This window comes from Rhinolophus sinicus, linkage group LG05 (genome assembly GCF_036562045.2).
Source record: "Rhinolophus sinicus isolate RSC01 linkage group LG05, ASM3656204v1, whole genome shotgun sequence".
Classification (NCBI taxonomy): Eukaryota; Metazoa; Chordata; class Mammalia; order Chiroptera; family Rhinolophidae; genus Rhinolophus; species Rhinolophus sinicus.
This window is the reverse complement of record NC_133755.1, coordinates 80,673,336-80,695,858: the sequence shown is the minus strand read 5'-3', so window position 1 is coordinate 80,695,858 and position 22,523 is coordinate 80,673,336. Positions and strand designations below refer to the sequence as shown.

The 22,523-nt window shown below is 48.5% G+C and overlaps 1 protein-coding gene and 1 long non-coding RNA gene across 10 annotated transcripts; one reads left to right on the top strand and one right to left on the bottom strand.

The window, feature by feature from the left end:
* Positions 1–2,524: 2,524 nt before the first annotated feature.
* On the bottom strand, positions 2,525–14,406 carry BRD2 (bromodomain containing 2). 9 transcript variants are annotated; one of them, XM_074332758.1, is made up of 15 exons: positions 11,822–12,095; positions 10,966–11,423; positions 10,117–10,346; positions 8,244–8,547; positions 7,907–7,998; positions 7,501–7,638; positions 6,882–7,020; positions 6,580–6,794; positions 6,110–6,484; positions 5,470–5,598; positions 5,028–5,276; positions 4,621–4,886; positions 3,694–3,998; positions 3,332–3,454; positions 2,525–3,237 (listed from the first exon to the last, which is right to left on the bottom strand). In XM_074332758.1, the coding sequence occupies exons 6-15, from the start codon at positions 7,609–7,611 to the stop codon at positions 3,101–3,103; spliced, it is 2,049 nt and encodes a 682-aa protein (XP_074188859.1). In that variant the 5' UTR covers positions 7,612–7,638; positions 7,907–7,998; positions 8,244–8,547; positions 10,117–10,346; positions 10,966–11,423; positions 11,822–12,095; the 3' UTR covers positions 2,525–3,100. The 9 variants fall into 9 exon arrangements, with proteins under 9 accessions (XP_074188859.1, XP_074188857.1, XP_074188858.1 ...); XM_074332756.1 differs by lacking the exons at positions 7,907–7,998; positions 11,822–12,095 and adding an exon at positions 13,949–14,406; XM_074332757.1 differs by lacking the exon at positions 11,822–12,095 and adding an exon at positions 13,949–14,383 and having other exon boundaries at positions 10,117–11,423.
* Positions 14,407–14,698: 292 nt separating this feature from the next.
* LOC109451005 (uncharacterized) lies at positions 14,699–20,766 on the top strand. Its single transcript, XR_002137911.2, has 5 exons — positions 14,699–14,831; positions 17,042–17,101; positions 19,116–19,198; positions 19,899–19,978; positions 20,631–20,766. It is a non-coding gene; the product is annotated as an uncharacterized LOC109451005 (long non-coding RNA).
* The last annotated feature ends 1,757 nt before the right edge of the window (positions 20,767–22,523 follow it).

Here is a 22,523-nt window from a genome sequence, read left to right as displayed (position 1 = left end):
CCTCAGGGAAGTAGGGCTTTCTAATGAAAGTCCTGAGAGAATCTAACAGCAAGGTTTGCAGGGCTGGGACTGGGGTCCACACATTGGGGTTCTATAAGGATGAATAGTCTGGGTAGATCAAGTCATGCGTTTATCTTGGAGCCAGTCAATACAATCACTGTAACCATGATAGCTAATAATTGGACTATTGATAAAGCAAGCTTCATGAGGAAAAGGCCTGCCCTCTATCTTCATCTCCACACCTCCTGACTTAACAGAGCTTGGCAATATCTAGGTCTATTGACCTAATAGTGTTTGTTGAAAAATAAAAAGCAATCAAAGGAACTCAGTAAAATATGTTGATTGAATTATTCAGAGGAGCAAATGGCATGATATGAAGGGAAAAAAAGCAGAGGCAGTGGAGCACGATTCCAAGAACTGGGAAGAGCATGGGAGGAAATAATGCCCATGGCAGGGCTCTAGAGTTGCAGTCGCAGGACTCCTTGTTGTGCTGGGGATTGGTTACTGTGGAAGGAGGTAATTCCAACCAAGATGGCACTGACTCCTGAGGGGATGGGATAGGGTAGACCTGCGGCTTGGACTAATGCAGAAGGTAAATCAAAGCACAGACTGGCCCAAACTGAAACCTCAAGGGTCAGGGAACAGGGCAAGGACTCTAGACTGGAGGTCAGGAAATCCATGTAGGTATGTAAACTGCCTACTAATGTGTGTGTGGGGGAGGGGGGAGGGGCGGGGAAGGGAGGTGTAACGCAGGTCCAGCCACTTTCCCAGTCTCGGCCTGTTCTGCAATCAGGGATGAGCCAGGCCTCCTCCTCACAGTATTTTAGATTGTTCCCAGTACAGGTTATAAACTCTGCAGTGCCTCCCAAAGTACAATGTCAGAAACACACCTTTTGATGGCTGAAATTTATTTTCCCGCTACAATTTAAAAATATCTTGAGTATATACAGAAGGCGATACAGCTCTAGTTTTTTTGTCACTAGCCTTCTCCCCAAGCTAATCCAATTCAAACCCTAAATTCCTTCTGAAATGCGCTGTTATATGCCAGAGTCAGCTGCCTCCGGGCAACCGCATGTACTGTCCCACCCTCAGCAGCCCTGCTCAGCTCCTGGAGACTCAGGCCTATGGCTTCTTTATGGAGTCAGTCCATCTCATACTTGGTCTGTTTCCTGCTGCCTTCTTCTCTTCCCAGCATTACGTTCTCTTCCAAAGCCCGCTGCCGTCTCATGACATGTTTGAAGTAGTCCTAGACAGACATGCACCTAAAAGGAGTAACCTCAGTGCTTCCCTTCCAGATTTAATTCCTAGCTCACCGACAACGAAACTATTAGTAAAGTACCTGTGAGTTTTCAAAATTTTCTCTTCTCAAAAGGACCAGAGTTCAAAGTTCACTGAGCTTCACACTTAAAATTGGTAAAAAACCCCAATCACCGGCCTCCTCCCCTTCAAAACAAAGTGTGAAGCGCTTTGCAAAACCTCGCTGTGTATCACCATTTCCTGAGCTTTTGAAAATTGTTGTCCAGGCCTCAATTTGCTGAGAATTCAAAATAGGATCCAGACATAAATGCAGGTTTTAAAAGCTGTTGGGAGTCCAAATATGCAATGAGGGATGGAGAGGCCCTGTGAGAGCCCAATTTATTGCACCTTTCAAATCTTCCCATCTCCACAAGAACTACCCTATACCTTGTTTCTTCCAGCATTTATGGCAGAATAAACTATTTGCATTATTAATTTGAAGCATTTATTTCCAAGTTCAGGCTTCCTTCTGTGGCCCACTATTCTAAGCTACTGTTTCCCTGAAAAGATCTAACCAAACCATCAGATCTAATGTGTGTTTTGGAGCAAAAATGAATTTAAGACCCGGTCTTTTAATACCAGGTCTTACATTCATTTTTGCTCCAAAACAGACATTAGAGCTGATGGTCTAGCTAGGTCTTCTTTTTGGGGAAACATGGTAAATATGTAAGCCCCAAATCCCAGAACCCATCGACCTTAGCAAGACAAGGGCGTTTGACTTGTGAAGATATTGTGATTTGAATTTGGTTAAGAATTGCTGGAATGCTCTAAACTGGCATTCTATTAATGAACTATGCAGGGCTCTGTCCATCTGCAATTTGAAGCCAAAACAGCCAATTAAGTTACCTTCTCAAGGCAGCTGCCCAGTGGCCAGTACTGGCAGTGGGCTGCCTCCCATCCATCACTCCAGTGCGTATCTAACACCCACTCAGCACTGCAGAGGCTGTCTCAAGTCTTGAATCCTAAACTCTTGTGGCATGAACGAGCCAGGGGGTTTGCTTAATCGAAACCAAAGCAAATCATGAACTTAAGGTTATTTTGAAGGATGCACTTCACAAGGGGCAGATGCATTTATCACCATAGCAACAACCTACTGGTTTAAAAGTTAAGACCCAATCCAACTTCAGATGGCTCTGCCTTTTTCTCACTTCAGGAATACATCCCTCAAAATTCAGACAATTCTATCATATTCCTTTTAAAGCACTGCAGAAACGTATTGACTCAAAACTTGAATAATATTTTCTTTATTTACAAGTTAGAATTAACAAAGAAAGACAATCCAGGGGACCAAATGAGGAGATGACAGAAACCCCCAGGGGCCCCAAATGGAGAAGGAAAACAGAGTAGAAAAAAAAATGTCAACGTAAAAAATGAGCTCCCTCTTCCCTCCCCATGGAGGCCGAGGGGACCATGGCCCCACACACCCCTCAGCCTTGCCTAGCTTAAAATAAATTAGAACCAACCTCAAAACTGGGCCTATACAAGTCAACAGGGCAGCTATGACCTCGGGTAACTCCCTATCGGAGCCTTTGCTCACTCACCCTGTAGTCCTGCCCTGCCCCATTTTGAATGGGGGCTCTATGCCCAAGAGGTCCCTCTCAATGGGGCTGGGAACTCAATGTTATTTTGTCCATTGTGTCCCTCCTTCAGTCATGTCCTTGCATCCCTCCCCCCTGCAGAGCCAGCTCTCCTACAGTGGGGGGAGGGAGTGAGATGAGGAAGTGGCACAGCAAGGGGAGGGGTGGGGCAGAGCCATCTAAGGGTCCGGTCCTGCGGAGCCTCCTGCCCCAACTGGCCTGGCCCCTCAGCCTGAGTCGGAATCACTGGTGTCTGAAGAGGAGGAAGAGGACGAAGAGGAGCTGGAGTCTGAGCTGGAGCTGGAAGCACTGAGGCGGGACACCGCTACTTGCTGTGCTGACGACGACTCTGTTTTCTCATTCGCTGCAGAATCAAATTGAAGGTTAAAAATGCCATTTGTCAAGCCAGTCAAAAGGGCAGAAGATAGTGAATTTGCAGTGGTGTCCAAGATACTCACCTTTCTTGGGGGGCTTTTTGGTGGAGTTGAGCTGCCCGCTAACATCCTGTAACCGCTTTTCTAGTTCCCGCTTTTTCTCCAAAGCCAGTTCCTCCTTTGTCTTTCCCACAGGTTTTTTAATGGCTAGGAAAAAAAAAACAACACATCAGGACAGCGATTGCTGTAAATACCAAAAGTTTTATTGCACCCCAGTGTCACCAAGTTCCTTTCTTGAATACCAGGAGGGCAGTGATGCCCGCCCGCCTGCCACCTCCTGGGAGCTGCAGACTGAGCGCATCAGTTCTGCACACCCCACTAGCCTTCTCTCAACTGTCCTGAGGCGTGAGGACTGCTGCAGCCACGGGGGCCTCATTCACACTTACTGTAGGGCTTCCGAGGTTTCTTTCGTAGGCAAGAGAGGACGTAGCGTTCGAGCTCTCTAAGCGTGGATGGCTTGAGAGTTTCAAAATCAATCTCAATCTCTTCTGGGTTCGAGTCACGTAAAGACGGCTCCCTGGCTTGGATTATGTGAACAACTCGACCCAGCTTCTCCCCAGGTAGTTTGTTGATGTCTAGGCTCAACTGCCGCTTCTCATCATAACTCATAGGCCTGCTTTCTTCTTCCTCCTCTGAATCATAGCCTGTAGGCAAGGTAGCTGGGGCCGTCTTGGTGGTCTTTTTGGGCAGTCTATGGGCAAAAGAAAACTCAATTATAGAAGCATCCTTAACCCCTCATCCTAACATGTTCCCACTGTTCAATCCAGTAATTTGGATTTCCTGCTTGGTGTGGAGCTTTCTTCCTAAATGCAAATGACTGAGCCAGAGATGGGCTTTTGGGCACTATTAGGGAAACAGATTCTTATATGCCAACCACTTTACATTTATTTTGGGCTTTAAGAACTAAATATAGGTATGCTGGCAGAAGTGCATCTTTTTGTTTTAAAGCACTACTAACCCACCCCACTATGAAAAACAAACAAAAAACGGATTGGTTTACAGAAGGGGGTGGGCAAACTATGGCCCTGGGCCACATCTGGCCTACTACTTGTTTTTGTAAATAAAGTTTTATTGAAACAGATTCACATTCACATCTTTATTGCCTATGGCTACTTTTGCACTGTCCTGTCAGAACAGAGCAGCTTTGAGACCCCACGGTCCGTGTCTGTCACCTGGCCACTTATAGGAAACATTTGCTAACTAACCCCTGGCTTAGAGAAAACTGCACAAGGAATGGTAGAAAGCATCCTTCCCCTGAAGAGATTACAGAAATAGCCAAGCTCGCCTCTGCCTCCTATCCTGTTAGAACTCACTTGGTGCCACTTCCTCCAGAAGGTCCAAAGCCAGTGGGGCCTAGTGTAGCAGCACTGCCACCCCCAGTGCCACTTGCTTTCTTGGACTTCTTGGGCTGAGAGAGGCGGGGTGCCCGAGGCCCCTTGTCATCTTCATCTACCCCAGTCCGGCCTCGGTGCTTCTCTGCTTTCCGTTTCTTCTTCTTTTCTTTTTTCTCTCTCTTCCGCTTGGGCTTAGATATTGGGCCTTGGGACAGGGCAGCCAGTTGTTCATGTACTGCCCGAAGCTAGAGAGGAAAAGGAATCAAGATGTGAAATGGGAAAAACACATCAACAGACAATCTAAAAAGAAAAAGACTAAGAAAAGAAGTCAGGGCAAAGACAGGGCACAAACGTCTTGCTCAGTAAACTGAGCAGTGACAAAATACCTGTTCCTGTAGTTCAGCTAAGCGATGAGCCCTTTCTTCCTCCGAGTCAGAGCTTTCACTCTCTTCTTCCTCTTCATCTTCTTCCTCTTCCTCCTCCTCCTCCTCAGAAGAGCTCTCACTGCTGCTTTCCTCACTCGAGGACTCGGAAGAAGACTTGGCCAGGCCAGCAGGCAAGGCAGTAGAGACTGGCAGAGGCCCTGGTTCCAGTGGTTCATCTGGCATCTTGGCATAACGGAACTCAAATACATCCTAAAAGAGGGGCAGACTCAAAACCATGCTGGGGGACAGTGCCCCTATTACATACACCCAGCCACCTGGTGCTTTAGCTCGTTTACAACTGTAAAGCCTAGGAGAGCCTCACACTGAGACTGTGCATGCAGCCAGGTGACAAAAATCTCTCCTCAGACCCATTTATTTTTCAGACTCCGACCTTGGCACTCACCTGTAGCTTTCGCGCCATGGCCACAACATCATGGTCCGGGGGGTTGTACTTATAGCAGTTGGAGAACATGAGCCGCACATCAGCAGCGAACTCCTGTGCATCCCGGTAATCCCGGTTCTCCATCTTCCGCTGCAGAAGGAGGCAGCATCAGAAGCTGCACAGGCAGGAGACTCACCTTTCCCTGCCAACCCCAGACACCGCAAGAGCGGCCCTCTTTTGAGAGCACAGTAGGGGTGACTTTAAGGATCTGTGCCCTGAGGTTCAAGTTTGAAGTCAAAGGTATTTGGGTGGGTTGAAGAAATATCTATGTTTGGGAAAAAAATCATTTCTAAGTGATAGGGAGGGTGGGTGGCCCTGACTATCGTCCCCCGCTTTTAACTCCCCAAACCCAACACTCCCAATAAGTAGGATTTAATTGTAGATGAGTCGTGTTGCTCTGAAGACAAAACCCTAGTTTCAAACTCCCAGAATTAGGGACTCTTAAGTACCTGACCATCTGCCCTGCCCCACTACTATTTGTAGAAGGATAATACCAACAATCAAAGATTGCTGTGTGCCCATGAGGAGAAATGACTGCTTTTATTGCTCCCTAGGCTCCAGTCACTGCCTACGCAGCCCAGCTGCCCCATGCAGTGGGTACCTTGACAGTGCTGAGGTCCATGGGGTGCTTAATGATGTCATGGTAGTCATGCAGGCCAAGGGCAGAAGCGTCCACGGGTTTATAGAAAGGCCAGGCATAGGCAGCATGCTTCTTAGACAGTAACTCCTTCAAAATGCCATTGCAATGTTTTAACTGTTCTGATAGCTTTCCTTTCTTGGAGCTCTGGTGCTGTTGCTGAGAGTCAGGCAAGTCTTTGCGTGGGGGCTTGATGGGGCGGCCACTCTCTCTGCGCATCGGAGGAAGCCGAGCTGCCTTAGGCTCAAGACCCCCAGGGGGGCTAGCGGGGGAACCAGGAGCCAGGATGGCTGTAGGTGTAGGGGTGGTAGTATCTGCTTTCCGCTTTACCCCTTTTTTCTGCAGAGAGAAACAAGATGGGAGCCTTTTATTCCAGGTTCACTTCATTCAAGCTTTCCTGCCCCACTGCCCCGAAGAATTCCACAGATCTATACCTTGGCAAGGGGCTGGGCTGGAGGAGCTGCAGAGACAGCAAGGAGCGGGGGGCCGGCGGAATGCAAGGACTTGAGAAGGGGAGAAGAGATGACCGACGGATGGGGAATGTTGAGGACAGTGGTAGGTATCTCAGGAGGTGGAGTATACAGGGCTGTGTGCGACACGGAAGAGACAGCAGGCACCTGATGGGCACTGGTGATACTGCCCTGGAGCGCTGGCAAAGAGAAAAAAATGATTAGTTTGATCATCTTCCCCATCTTTTGGTCTCCATTAGCAAAAGTCCCAGTCCCACTCTTCCTACCTGCCAATTTGGCCCCCTTTTTGTGGCTGTTCTTAGGGATGGTCACCACAAGCTCTTGTTCCTCTTGTGGCATCGATGCCACTTTCTGTAGGAATATCTTTTCCAGCGTTTGTGCCATCAAGACAATATCATCAGTGGGCTACAAGAAACAAAAAGGTTCAAATGCCAGTAAAAGATAGAACTGTTTTTTTTCAGAGCAATTCCTAGCTCCAGGCACCATCACTCCCTTAGATAAATCCACCATCTAGGACTAAAAACTACCTCCACTGGGCCACTAATCCCCATTTTCTCTTCCAACACTGCCCCTCAGGCAGAATACAAGGACAACTGAAAACTAAGGGAACAGAACCTGTTCTACTCAGGTCTCTGGAAATTTCTGAGAAACAGGGCCATCCCCAAGTATGATATGTGTTCTACTTAAATAACCTTTAACACCGGGTTTCTGAAGCCCCGTCATTGTTCAGTGGCACCCTTTGGAGCTCAGACTTTCTAAATACTTACTACTCTGAGAACACCTTCTGTAGTAAAATTTCAACTTTGTGTAGACAAAACATCAGCAACAATAGGAGCACTCACTGGCTCTCCGCGTCTACTAAAGAACACATACAGAAAAACTCACCTTGTTGTAGATGTAACAGTTGGTGAACATGGTGTTAAAATCCTGCATACACTCTGAGGCAGCCCAATAATAGTTGTTTTCAAGTCTCCTCTTAATAGTACCCATGTCCATAGGTTGCTTTATGATTTTATGATAATCCTAAAAAAAGAAATACCAGGTCAGAGCCACTGAAAAATGCCTGTTCTCCCAGGCAAACTACTAACCCCAACACACATTCACACACACATACACACACCCCTCTGTGTCAAAGGAGTAAGCAGTCCCCTAAAACTGCGGCCCCAATTAAACTCCGGGACAGAAAACAATGGAATAGAATTCTTAACACCCAGCAGGAGGCCCCTACTGCCTTTCTCTAACCACCCACCTCCCAGCCAGCTCTGGAAAGTTTCCCATCCTGTGACATTACCTCTGGGGCTGGCTATCCATTGGCTGCATGAGGGAGAGGAAGAAGCTAAGAATTTTGGCCACCGTGGTCCTCTCCCAACCCGGGGTGGGAATCTGTAAAATGGAGCCAGGGCACAAAAGTTAAGGAAGGACACATGGAAGGCACAATGAGAGATGCCAAGGTAGCAAACGGTTGGATTAATCACAAAGGACCAAGAAGGCAGAAATACGGTGGTTATCTACCCTACAAAGGAGAGGGAATCCCTAGGGGCCGCAGCAGCTACACTATACACAACCCACCTCCACTCACACACATTCGCGTTCGTTGCCACACCCCCAACTCCAACCTCTCTACTCACCGGCAGACCCAGTTTGACGGCATCCACAGGCTGCCGGAAAGGCCATGCAAACTGATGTTTCCACAGAGCCTTCATCACCACCTTGTGCAGGTACTGCAGCTGGTTGGTAACCCGTCCTGGCTTTTTGGGGTTGGACACCTCTGGAGGTGGTGGGTTGGCAGGGGTCAGTTGTAAAGCTGGCACTGAAGCCATTGTAGGGCTTTCAAATCCTTCATACAACAAGGAGGGCTTTCGAATCCTTTTCCCTGGTGCTGCAGCCTCTGGGCCCAGCCCCAGTAACCCTGCATTCCCCTCCCCAGGGAGCCTGTGAAAACGGGAAACAAAATTAGATGTAGTAAGCTCATAAACATTAGGGAGAGTGCAATTCATACTATACACCCAATAAATCCAGGTTAGGGAACTAGTGACAGGTGGACAAGTTTATGGACGTGGATATTAACTACAAACAGTATTCAAACACCCAGAACTTTTATTATAGTCTCCCCTCCCATTACTTTTATTTTTAAAACTAGATCTCCCACCTTCCAGAGTCTGATGAACTCTATTATTTTTTTATTCAGGGGAAAAAAAGCGCCAAGATGGTTTCTTATAGCACACAGCATCTGAGAACCACAGGCTCATGGGGATGGGACTTAACTAAAATGGGTGGAGCAGAGAAACTGAAGCCTGCGCTCACTAGGGGCTTGGTGGTTGCCAAGGTGGATGAGCCTGAGACTAGCAGGTGAAAAAAGGGAACAAAATGGAGAATTTTGTAGAATGCCAATGAGCTGCCTAAGACTCCCTCTGAGCAGAAGAGATCAGCACCCTCCACAAGCTCTGCATAGTTAACTTCAAAGCAAAAAAAAAAAAAAAAAAAAACACACACACACAAAAAATCTAACGGAAAACCACACCAACTCAAAAAAAAAAAAAAAAAAAAAAAAATCAGACAAGAAGCATGTCAGACTTCACAGCCTGGAATAACTCCACTGCCAGTCCCCAAAAACGATCTGCAAATTCAGTCTCCTTTCCAAAGGATTCAAAAAAATAGAGGTGCCCAGTCAAGGTCAGCAAGTTCCTTGACAGACCACCCCCCAATCCTGCCAAAAAACATGATTCCAACAACAGTTCCCACTGTAGCATCAACTCTGGAGATCAAAAGCCAAGAGCAGTTCGAGTTTACATTCTCTCTGGCGCTCCTCAGGACCAGGTGTTTTCCCCAGGACCTAAGACTAAAGACACTACCCTGAGATCTCATTGTTTACATGCCAAGAGCTGAACGAACGAATTCTTAGCTCCACCTTCCCGCCTTAAAAAACCTCTCAATCCTGTCAAATCACCCTCTCCCCCCCCCAAACACAAAACCGATCCAGTCACTGAAAGACAAGCTGTTTAACGACCTACCCTAGACAGTAGGAACTCACAGGCTGAAACAGTAATCCCTCTACCCTACGCTGGGAATTCCCGTTGCCAGTCCCTGAAGCTCTATCACCATGGCAACCCTATAAGGCACAAAATACGACCACGAACCCGCAAAAAGACTATGACAAACCGTCTCTAAACACTAGACCCATAGGATCCGCTGCCCAATCAATGTCGTCCTTCTCCATTACGTTCCGCCACCGACCTAGCTCTGCCCGGCTCGGTTACGACTGGACCACCACGGGAAAAGTAACACAGACACTGACAACCTGTACTCCCTCTATACGCAGTGTCTGGGATGCTACCAAGATTCCAAAACCGTCGCTCAATCCCTGCCGCGAGCCCCGAGACCCAACAGTCGCGCCACCGATCAGCAACGCGCCCGAGTCGTTCCGTATTCCCTCCGAACCCAACGTCCTACATCCCGGTGCCACTATCCCCCAACGCCCCTTTCCCACTCCCGGCGACGTACTTGTTATGGGGAGTCACGTTTTGCAGCATCTTGACCGTGGGGAACCGGCGCTGCCCTCAACCGCGGAAAGTCCGGGTGGCCTCGGTTCCCCTTACCGCCCGGTCCAGCATAACCCGGGAACTGGGGGGGCGCGCTGCCCTTGCCCTCCAGGCGACAACCCCCCCACCGGGCTGGCACGAATGCAGTCTCCTCCGCTGCTTCTCGGAAAGCTCCCGGCAGCTTGGCGCGCTCTGCAGGAGGCGGACAGCGAGAAAATGGCGGCGGCCTCAGCAGAGGAGGGCGAGCAAGGGGGGAACGGACTCTTCAAACCCTAGGAAGGCCCCCAATCCCAGACACCGTCGTCAATACTGCCTGCTGTTGGTCTGCAAGGCTTCCCTCTTCCTGCTGGGACCGTCCGGAGTGGACGAGGTCCCGTTTCGATCTCGATGGAGGCGGATGAACACGAAAAGTGCTTTAGGGAGCCGCCGCCTCCATCTTTGAAATCCTCTTGAGGGCGGAGTAGAGGGGGTGGACAGATTCCGAGGATTGGGCGGGGCCCGAAAAAGGGGAGCTTCGGGGGCTTCTACGGGGTCTGTACTGTCCGCCGGGACCGGTCATAGGCCGAGACGAAGGCCATTTCCAAGCGGATGGACGTGGATTGTAATGGCGGGCCCCGACGACCCGAAGGCTGTATCGGTAGGCAGAATCCTCCAGCCCGTTCTAGAGGCTGCTCCACTCCAGCGCGAAATGGCGCCGCCGAGCCCCGCGCCAGCCCTTTATATATAGGCAGGGGGGAGGAGCTTCGCCGCTCATGCGCGCCACCGTGCTCGAGATTCCCCCCACCCTCTCCGCGCGCGCACGCTCGCTCACGCGCGTCAAGATGCCGAGTCGAAGGGGGAGGTACGCCTCTCCGCGGGAGCGTTTTCTATTGGTCAGCCGAAGGGATGACGTCACAAACTTCATTTCCAAGGCGTCAGTCACCAGGCAGAAGAATGCCGCATAGACCCATTGGGAGGCGGCAACCCGCCATAGCTCCAAGCCAATTGGCTGCGCTGTGGTTCCGTGACTCCAGGGAAAGGAGGTTGGCAGGGGCGCAGCACCCTCTCCCCAACTCCCCTTCCAACAAAGTCTTCCCAGGAGTCCAGGCCGGGTGCGACTGGCGACTGCCAAGCTCGGGCAGGTCGTACCATTCGTTGCTCCTCCATTGGCCAAACCGGCAGGACTGGAGGGGCCTGTGTGGGCGTAGCCAACCTCGGCCCGCCAGGGTGTGGCCGCAGGACGCCTGGAGGGTGGTGGTTCTCGGCAGTGAGGCCGCTGCAGTGAAGAATCTGAAACGAGGAAGAAGACGCCATCTTAAAAGCCGCGGCCTGGTTCTCTGGATAAACAGTTAAGGGCTCCCAAATGTAGCGAAAACGGGATCTAACATCTCTATGTTCCGCAATAAAAGATACAGGCTTGTCAGAGTCTTAAAATCGTCCCCGCCCTTCCCCAGGTCAAACAACCAAAAGACAAAACGGTCCTCTGAATCTATCTTTGAACTCCCCAAAACTCTACCAGCAAAACAGCCAAACCTAAACGACATTCCAAAAACTTGCACCCCAAGGACCTCTCCAATTTTTCCCCACTCATACCTTCAATTAATACAAATATCTGCCTGCTCAACGAAAGCTCGGCATCCCTTTAAAATGGGAGCAAAATCTCCAACACACCTGTGTCTGAAACCCACCTTCTCCCCAAACTTCATTCCGGTGTCTGGCTCAGAGCGGAAAAAACCAGTACTGCGAGGGGCGAATCAGGGTGAACCCCCCCCACCACCACCACCAAGAGAGCTCAGACTTTTCCTCACGCTCCCCGCCTCCTCCTCCCAGAGGGCATGCCCACAACCCCCTCTTAGGGTCCCTTCCACCGTGGGGGCGGAAAGGGCCCCCCCACCCCCCACCAGGGTCCGGAGTCCTCCCCACGGAGCAGCTGGTCCATCGGTCAGCGCCAGGGAGGAGGGCGAGCGGAGGAGGCGGCGGCTGCGGCTCACTAGCCCTCCCCCTCCTTCTCTCCCCTTCTCCCCTCCCCCCGGGCCGTCCGCCTCCGAGGAGGGGCAGGAGCCATTTTGGGAGCTCAGTTTCGCCCCCTCCCCTCCAACCCACTTATCTAAGTCTTCCCCACAATCTGATCTGAATAGGGTTAAACTACGAATGAAGAACCAGAGTACAAGGTCTGGATCTCTAAAGCCACCTCTGGGGCTTCCCTCCCACCCCAAATGGCAGAAATAATATCCCCCATCCGGGTTTCAGCGGGAGGTCCCCCCCCATTTCCTTTTTTCTGGACACCAAGGAAGATATACTATGCCTATCAAAAAAAAAAAAAGCAAGTCAACGAATATAAGAACGCCCTCCCTCTGGAAGCGCTCGCGAGGGCCTAGAAGATCCTTGAGCTCCAACCACATCACCCTCCTTCAATAGCTCTTTAGCCCTAACCTCGGTTACTGCGTCTAAAATGGCCGTCACTCTCCAGTCTCCACGACCTCCCTAGTCGCGCAAACCCTGCAGGAGAGAAGTGCGCCTGGAAAAGTAGATTCGTACCCCACCCCTTCCGCAAGATTATCAGGCTGCGGCCCGAAAAGTACATGCGGGTCCGCCGGGTAGCCGCGCGGAGGGCAATGACACAGCAACTTTGCAAGGGCCTTCTCCCCTCCCCCATTGCATTCCCCAGTAGCTCAGCCTCCCAAATCTGTTTTTCTCCACCCGGGGCCTTGAAAGTCTGCAGAGGCCGGCCAGGAAAGAAAAATTTAGGAGGGCGAGAAAATAGTGGGCCTTAGAAAGCGAAAGGGCAGCCAGGCATTACTCTGGCTTATTTCCCCGCATTCCGGAAAGTCACTGCTCCCCTCTCCCTCCCAGTCCTCCCTTCCCCCACATGAGTCACAGAGGAGGCTACTGCTACTCAGTAATTTGGAAAAGTAACTCTTCCCTCCTTTCCGTTCCCTCCCCCGCAGTACACAAGGAGAGAACTGTTCAGGAATGGGGGAGGGGATGGAGGCAAAAAACGCCACCCTGGAGAAACCCGAAACCTTGTGATTTGCGAAATGATTCCAGATCCTAAGCCTCACTCCCTCAAGTCTCAGACCACGCTTTTTACCGCCCTCCCAGCACCGACTTTGGGCCTAGTTTCTGCTCTTAAACTTACCCCTAAGCTTTCAGCCTGTAAGCCCTCCTCAGCCAGGGGTAGGCATATGCTCAGCTAAGACCCCAACGGGGCAACAAAGTTTTGTGCACAAGGTTCCATAGGCAGTGTCCACGTGAATGCACCCAAATTCGATAAGCGACTCCAAGAGTAATCTCCAGCATGCCATGTGATAACCGAGCTTCCTAACGCTGACACAAAGGAAACACAGAAATGCTCTTGCCAGAGTCCGGGGAGACAGGGAGTGGGCGCCTGGGAACAATCTCAGTTCACACCCCGGATTGTCCACTCAACCCTAAACCATCACATCCCAAAAAGTAGGAACTAGTCACCATTCCCACACCTCAGCCCACTAAGTCACCCTTCCCTCCGACCGCCGAAAGGAAACCTCACCTGGCTCCGAGTTCCTGTACCCCCCAAGGGACGAATAGAATGGGGGGGTACACACCGCCCCCGCCCCTTTGCCCTCCACTTGGTTTGGAGGTTTGAGGTTGGCCATTCCCCTCCCCCATCAGCAGTGCCCTAGCCCGCTCGCCCCCCTTCACGCTCCCATTGGCTGTGAACTATTAGAAGGACAAACCCACCCTCAGGATTCTACTCTGAACCCCAAAAATTTCCCTCCCGGGCTCCCCCCCCATTGGATGACTGGCAACATCCCCGTCCAAGGTCCCCTTCTTACCTGGATGGTGGAACCTTCCAGGGGGATCCAATGTTCCCCACGGCTTGGTGCGGGGGGAGGATGTAATCCGGGGTGTCACCCCCCCGGAAACTGAAACTGTGTTGGGGGAGGGGGCGTAGCCCCCAGCCCCTCCCTTCTCGACAGAGCTGGGGGGGTGGGGAGATCATCGGGGCCGCGCGGCCACGTCAGCAACACTCAGATTGGCTGACCCGGGTCACGTGCCAGCCCCCTCCCCCCCACGGGGCCAGTCTTCCGAAGGTTCCTGGGGGTCGCGCAAGGGGCCAAGGGAACTGCCTGGCCCAGGCCTATTTCCAGAGACCCGGAGCAATCTAATTCAGCTGCTTCTCCATATCCCGGCTCCCTATCCCGCTGTCAACGACCCTGTCCCCCCCCAACTCGCCTCTCCGTATGGGTTCAGCATGGCTGCCGCAGCCCGGGAACGTGCACTGCGCAGGCGCAACGTGCGACCGGATTGGGGGAGGGGAAAGGAGGCCGCGGGCAGAACCGCAGTGCGCAGGCGTCCAGGCGGGCACCTCAGCTCCCGCGGCGGGTCCGGGAGCGCGCGCTGTGGGTGGGGCGGAAGCGGGCGCGGAGCGGCGACCTGTTGTGATGGCCTTTTCCCTGCGGTCTGCGGTCTCGCGGGGCGTCCCGCGGCTGCTGCACTGTATTCATTTTCCGCAGGTGTAAGGTGCAGCGTTGCACGTTCTGGCTGGGGTCCAGCGGAAATGTGCACTACCGAACTGTTGTCAGTGAAGTAGAAGGGGGTCTGGACCAGGAGACGTGAGGGTTTGCAGGCTGAGACCCTTCCCCGGAGTACTGTTGTTCGACCACGGGAGAGGGGGTTCGTTACCCTCGTGGTGCCTGCCGCGCGCGGGGAGATGAGGTGCGGACACAAAATGTGGGCGTTGTTTCGCAGCTTTGTCTTAAGCAGTTTTACAACCTCTCAATTACCTTGCACTTACTACCCAAACTTTAGTGCTTCATTGAGACCTGCTAGTACCTGGACTCCTGCTTTCTACAAAATGTACCGGCCTTCTGATCACGGTTTACTTATTTAACCAACTCGGGCTGGACCATTTAAATTAAAATTCTAATCGTTTTTCCTAAGGCTTTGCCCTCTCGATCTTGAATCAGTCCCATAAAGATCTAACTTAGGGATGTTACGGAGATGAAGTTGCCACCTGAAGCAGACCTTTTACTTGTTGGTAGCCAGTAATATCCCTTGACCCTCAGAGCATGAATTTTCAGTCTGTGGTCCACAAACCCCCCACTGCCGCCACTCCCCGCTATCAGAACAGAACAGAAAGGCCAACTTGCAGCACTCTGCTTTCTCTCTCATAAACTGGGCCATGTCTGTATCCCTTTACCGTTGTACCAGAAGTCCTCTCTTCCGTTTAAGGAAATCCGTTTTCTTTTGACCTGTTCAGCCTTATCTATTACTCTGAAGCTATCCTCCGTTTTCTACCAGCTGGTATTTTTAACTCCTTTCTACGAGTTTCCTGGTCCAGAAAGAAAAAAAAGGAAAGAAAGAAAACCTTATTAATATTGTATTCCCTTATAGACACATTTACCTCTCAGCCCCTCTGTGCAGTCAAGACCTGAAATTATGAAATTTTCCTCTCTGCCCCATCTCCACTCCTCAGTCCATTTCTTGCACTACTGAAACTGTTCTGGCCAATGTCACCAGGGGCCTCCTAATTGGCAAAAGCAGGAAACGCTTTTCAGTTCTCACTTTATTTGACCTCTGTGAGGCATTTGACACTTGATCACGCTTCCTTCTTGAAATTCTCTACACCCTTGATTTCTGTGACCAGTCTCACTTGTTTCTCTTCCTACTTGTCCAGCTGTTCCTCTCCGGTCCCTTTCATGCTCTCTCCTTTAGTTCCTAAGCGTTGATGTTTGCCAGGATTTTGTCTCACTTTGCTTCTAGTTCTGTTCATCTTCTCTAAGTAATCTCACTCAATGACTCAAAGCCTCTCAAATCTGTATCTTTAGTTCAGAAAACTCTCCTGAGCTAAACTTGCTAGCAAATATTACCACTTGGATAACCCTCAGACGTTTCAACCTGTTCAAAATTGATGCACTCTGGGGAGCATTTGAGATCTGGCTACCCAGCATATGTTGTCAGTTTGGTTTAAACAGACTCATATAAAAAAATTGATATGATGTGTATGCACACTAGACTTGCTGCTATATTGTCCTGGCTAATGGCAGCTATTCAGTGACAAAGCCTGGAATCTGGGAGCCCATTCTTGATTTCTTTTCTCACAATTTTATATCCACTAGACTTAGTTTGCCTCTAAAATATCCATTGAATCACACTCTGTCTTTGTGCTGTCTGTCACCTGAGCTACATCAACAGCTTCTTCCAAACGGATATTCCCTATCACTAAAGCTGCGCTGTCCAATACAGTAGCCACTAGCCACATGTGGCTATTCAAATTAACATTAAATGCAATTTTAAGTTTAGTTCCTCAGTTGCATTAGCCACATTTCAAGTTCTTGTTAGCCACATGTGGCTAATGGCTGTCATATTGGACGGCACAAATTACAGAACATTCCATCATTGCAGAAAGTTCTGTTGAACAGTGCTACTCTAGATTTTCCTCTCTGCCTCTGCCACAATACTGTCAGGAGTGAGCTTTCCAAATACAACTCTGGCTGTGTGCTGCTGTTTAAGCCCTGTGTGAATTCCTCCTTGTTTGTGTGATAAAGTCCAAATTCCTGTGCTTGACAGAAAAGTCTGCCTACCCCTCCAGCCTGTGTAGCCCCTTCTTGTGTCCTGTAATCCAGCCATAATGAACTGTTCCTATTGCATTGTGCCTCTGTATTTTACACATACTGCAGTCTAACACGGAGTAGACTTTTCCCCAGTCCATCTAAGCTCCCAAAGCATCATCTGAAAAGCCTACTCTTGCTTCCCAAATTGAGCTGACTGCTCACTCTTTGGTGTCCCTCTTATGATTATACATTTCACAGTCAATGGCATTTATGTGATTACATGTGTCTCTCCCTTATTAGACTTTGATCTTGAGAACAGGGCAACGTTGTAGTCTTTTTTTTTTTTCTTTTTTTTTTTTAAATGTATCCCAGCTCCTGCCCAATAGGAGGTGCTCACAAAGCGAGCAAACGTTGAAGGAAATTGATGCTTAAGTAAGTATGTGACTTAGGTAAGATGGTAATGTGTACATTTACAGGGCACCATGCATAGTATTGGGGACATAACCATAATAAGACAATCATTGTTGTCAAGTCCATATCTGAAACATGGGAGTGGTGTGAGAAAAGACAAGCAGAACAGCACAGGTCATGTTTACAAAGAGCAGTGCCGTCAGTCTGGCCAGAATAGAATATAAGCTACAAGAAGTAGAGCGAGAGGAGAGGAGACTGGAAGGTGGATTTATTTGGGGCAATGTTGTGAAGGATTTCTAGTACTGTTAAGTTTGGGCTCAGTGGGGAGCTACTGAGTGTGTTTGAACAATGATTTGAACAGGATTATGTCATTTGATAGGAACTCCATCTTCATATCCCTAATGGCTACCACTGTACCTGTTCATAAACACCAAATAAAAATGTTAGGTTGGAAAGAGATGAGGCTGGTGATAGCTGACATTTATTGAGTACTTAAAATGTGTCAGGCCCTGTTATAAATACCTTACATGTATTAACTCTCTTAATCATAAGCCTACAAAGTAGATACTGTTATCACCCCCGTTTTTCAAATGAAGCAACTGAGCAAGAGATGTTAAATAATTTGCCCATGGGCATGCTTTTAGTAAGTGACCAAAGCTGGAATTTGAGCCCAGGCAGTCTGCCTCTGGATGGTATGTCATTCTGGTTGCTAAGCACACCAGGTAGTTTAAGATCTGGAATTGAAGATGGAGCAAAAAAGATTAGGAGGTAGATTTGGGAGTCATCTTTGAGGCAGTGTTTGAATCATTTATGCAGGTAGGCGATATTTATAAAGGAGGAAGTATAAAACAATTTAGTTGTGGGTCATGGATTGAGCTTTGGGTTAGATCCCCATACAGAGAGCAAGAATGGGAAGTGGAACCAACAGAAGAGCATCGAACGAGAAGGAAAAGCAGAACAACGTAACATGAGTAAGCCAGCACCAGAGAAAGCTCCAGTGACACGGTAGTTAAATGAATGGCAGTTTGGTGGTGCCTGTGGACCTTGTCCAACATATTTGTAAATGCATAACCAAAATATACAATTATCAAAATATTTAAAGAAATGTATGATCGTCTACTAATATGCGTTTCACTATTAATACAATATGAGGTGTGATAAAAAAAAAAGTTACGGTGAATGCTGCTGCTGAATACCATCCAACGGAAAGGCAGGGATCTTCAATATGGGAAGCAGCACATCAAACCTTCGTAACAGTGTGTGACAGGTTTCAACTTGTTCTGTGCAGTTGGGTGTGAGCTACAGTTTAGAGAAGGTGTGTTTTCAAGTGTGCCATAAGTCATGGGTCACAAGCAACATGAAATGGGCAAATGGTTTCATTCTCCATCATGACAACGCTCCATGTCACACATCGCTTCTGGTACAGCAATTTCTGTCAAATAAAAATATTACAGTGTGTCCTCATCCACCTTATTCACTCAATCTAACATCGAGCAACTTCTGGCTCTTCCCCAAAGTCAAAATGACCATGAAAGGTAAATGTTTTGAATCTATTCAGGACACAGGCAGCCAGGACAGCGTTTATATAGTGCGAGAATAAGACACAAAAGAGGACTTCCAGAACTGCTTCAGAAAGTGGCAAGAACGATGGGATAAGTGTGTTGGAAGCAGGCAGGGGTGGGGGTGGAGAGTATTTTGAGAGGGATTAATGGCAATGTGTATTTTACTGTAATAATTTTTATTTAAACATTCACCATATGTTTCGATCACACCTCGTACTTGTGATTCTTAACTAACACATTAAATGCAATGATTTATTGGCAGGTCGAACAACTCCCATAATTGTAAAGTAGAGATAATTTGAGATGTCTGTATATGTGATATAAAAATATGAATTGATGATGATTTCCAATGATGATAATATTAAGGTACTGCTAGTACTACAAAGATTTATTTTCTAACATTCATAAAACTAAATTTCAGTTAGTCAGATGTTATTGAAAATAAGGTCACTTTTTTTTTTATTCCATCCAAGTTCATAGATCCTTGAATTTTATGGCATGTGAACTGCAGGTGAAGAATCCCTGTTCTGATGGATGAGGAAGTGAGGTCCCACAGGTAGGTGTGAGAATGAGGAAAGGGGAAACACTCACTGGTTGGTGTGGGGGGTTCGCTGTTCATATCGAAGAGCAGTTTCTGTTATCGGGGATGGAACTCAACAGTATGGGTGACCCAGCCCAAGTAATTCAGACTGAATATAGTGGAAAGGAGGGGGCTATTTAAGTTTTGTGATTGAAGAAGTGAGAGCTTCCTTTGTAGGAAGATTTATTTGGCAACAGTGAGCGCCATGGATTGACTTTGGCGAGACTGGAGGCTGGTCAGCTAGAAGCTTAGCACACATTCACACATAAGATGAGAAGAAATAAAATAGTTGCAGCATCAGAACTAATTGCACTTAGAAGAGAACCCCAGACTCTTTGTGGTCCACAAGGTCCCACATGGTTTTGCTTCTGCCTGCCTCTGGCTGCATCTGCTGTCCTCTCCTACTCACTAATTATGCTCCAGCCACACTGGTCTCCCTCACTTCCTTGAAGGAGCCGCCCCTTTCCTGCCTCAGGGTCTTACACATGCTATTCCCTCTTCTTCTCACTCTGCTTCGCTAACTTCTACTCTTCAGATCCCATCCCAATATCAGTAGGTTCCCAACTCCAGTTAGTCTCTCTTAGGAAATCTTAGTTCTTTCCTTCATGGTATCTTCTACAATTTGCTTTTATAGATTTGTATGTTGACTTGTTTAATGTTTCTTTATTTTCATTAGATTATAAGTTTGATGATGATAGGTGTCTAGTGCCCAGCGTACAGCCAGGTACATAGAGGGTCGTCAATAATATCCACCAGGTAAATGAATGAATCTCTTTGAACCAGTTTTCTTGTTTATATAGTGGGAGAATAAATTCCAACCTTGTAGAGCAGTTGAGAGGATTGCTACATCCTAGTAATGTAGCTAAAAGGGAAGGATGAGTATGGATATGTAGAGACACACTGAGCTGGGAATGAGGGTAAATGTGGGAGCTGGGTGGCTGGCGTTGCTCTCTGAAGTGGGAGGTGGCCGGGAGTAGGAAGAAAGTGGTAGTAGGGAGGGGCCTAGAATGCAATGGGAAGAGTGGTGGGGTGCACAGGGCAGGCAGTGGGGGTGAAGGTGTTTGTAGAGCAGCCCACAGACGTGCTTGGTAAGATTTACTGTTGAAAGCTGTTAGACGGATGATCTATTATTCATCTAAAGCGTGAAGACTTCCCAGCTCTGCCTCAACACCTTCACTAACTAGCAGTCCATTTATTTGTCCAGTGAGCAGTCACTTGCTGGTAGGCCTTCTTGGTGGATGCTGAGAATGTAAAAAAGAACAGGACATGATCCCTTAAGGACCCCACAGTGGGGGTGGGATGACTGTGAAGCAGACATAAATAGCAGAGAATGATAAAAGTGGGGGTAATGGCAGGCACAGGGTGCTGTGGAAGCGTGCTGAAGGGCTCCGTGCTAATCTCTGCTCAGTTCCCAGAAGCCTTCCTGAGGGAGGTGAGATTTCGTCTCCAAGCAAAATAGAAGTAGGGTAAGTAGCATCCAGATGGTTGAGGGTCATACCAAGGAAAGCAGAGTACAGAGAACCATTGCAGGGTTTCATACAAAGTACCTATGATGTGACCAAATATGCATGATATGTAGTTGTCGGGGACGCCGTTAAGTTGAAGAGAGCTGCACTGAGGTGGTTTTTGGTTCGTGCTGATTCTCCCTTCTCTGGAAATAGCTCTAATGCATGGAGGTGATATTGTGCCTGGCCACAGCTAATTGATCTGGAGCTACACACCTAATAATACCAGCTGAGCCAGTCAGCTTGTCTCTCCCAGCAGTGTGCAACTTGAAAGATGGAGGCTGGAGGCCTTTGAAGGTGAAGCATATTAATGGCAACTCAACCCCTGCTGCTGGGGCCCCTGTGGCTCCCCTTCCTGAGGTAGCTTATTCCACTCTTTTGATTTCGTGAGCTAGCTCAGTATCCTCTTAATAAGTTGCCATTTTAAAAGTTTAGTTAGCCAGAATTGGTTTCTATCGCTTCCAAGTAAAATAGCCTTATTACATATAATAACCTATTGCATAATAATTATTATGTAAATGTGTTTGGTGTTGAAATAAATTTAAAAATAAAAAAATACATGTAAAGGAAATTGCTTGAAGGACAGCCAGTTGGCTCAGTTGGTTAGAGCGCAGTGCTCACAACACCAAGGTCACCGGTTCGATTCCCACATGGGCCAGTGAGCTGTGCCCTCCATAACAAGATTGAAAATGATTTGACTTGGAGCTGAGCTGCGCCTTCCACAACTAGATTGAAAACAACAACTTGACTTGGAGCTGATGGGTTCTGGAAAAACACACTGTTCCCCAATATTCCCTAATTTAAAAAATATTGCTTGAGGGAGACTTTTGTGGAGAATACAGTTGGAGAACTGCTGTTGCGCAACATCCCAGTGGAGCTGCCTGAAGGCAGTTGTGTGCAGGGTGGTGTGAAGCTCAGAGCAAGAGCTGCGCGGAAGGGGTAAGCTTGGATGACGTCAGCAATTGGAAGGCATTGGGAGGAAATGCTATCCAGGACATGCACAGTGTAAGGAGAGAAAAGGTTGAGGACAGAACTCCAGGGAACACCAACACTTAACGGGTAGCTGAAAGGAAGGAGTCCACAGAGGAGACTGAGAAGAGGGCGCCAGAGAAATAGGAGGAACAACTAGGAGAGAGTGCTGTCAGGGATGCCAAAAACATAGGCCGTTTTAGGAAGGAAGGCATGGCCAACAGTGCCAAATGTTGCAGAGACTGCAAAGAGTCGAATTGATTGAGCAACACAAAAATGCTAGTGAACAATTTCCATGCTGAGGGTTAAGGATTAAATGGCAAGTATAAAAGTAGAGAGATGGTTGCCCACTACTTTTTCAGAAAATTTGGCTCTGCCAGGACAAAAACAGGGTAGTGCTAGTAAGGGATGGGAGAGCTGAGTTTTAGAAAGTCATGGCCTACAGGGTTTACAGTGTTTCACCATTATTTTCAGAGGCATTCATCCGTATCTAAAGACCAACGTAGACAGTTACCGGGATGCTGAACTGGCTGCCGTGCTCCTCTCTTGCCCATGATTATCAGTTCCCCAAACTGATTAGAGACTATTTTTAAGTTAATCTAGTATGGAGGTTGTTGGAGGGTCCTGACAGGAAGCAGGATTACATAGAGGGAAGGGTAGATATAAGTGTTTGAACTTGTTATCATTTATACCAAGCGAGAAAGAGTTAACCACACCTCTCTCCTGTCCTGGTGACGGTAGTTTTATTTCTCCTCATGTTGGTCTTGTCCACCCTCTTGCTCTGTGGAGAATTTGAACCCTTTTGCCTCGTCGCAGCCGAGGTAGTT

Coding starts and splice junctions, on each gene's coding strand:
- BRD2 (XM_074332756.1), bottom strand. CDS start 10,145: ATGCTGCAAAACGTGACTCCCCATAACAA. Junction 7,639..8,243: donor CCGTCAAACTGGGTCTGCCG/GTGAGTAGAGAG, acceptor TTCTTTTTTTAG/GATTATCATAAAATCATAAA. Junction 5,277..5,469: donor CCATGGCGCGAAAGCTACAG/GTGAGTGCCAAG, acceptor CCCCTCTTTTAG/GATGTATTTGAGTTCCGTTA.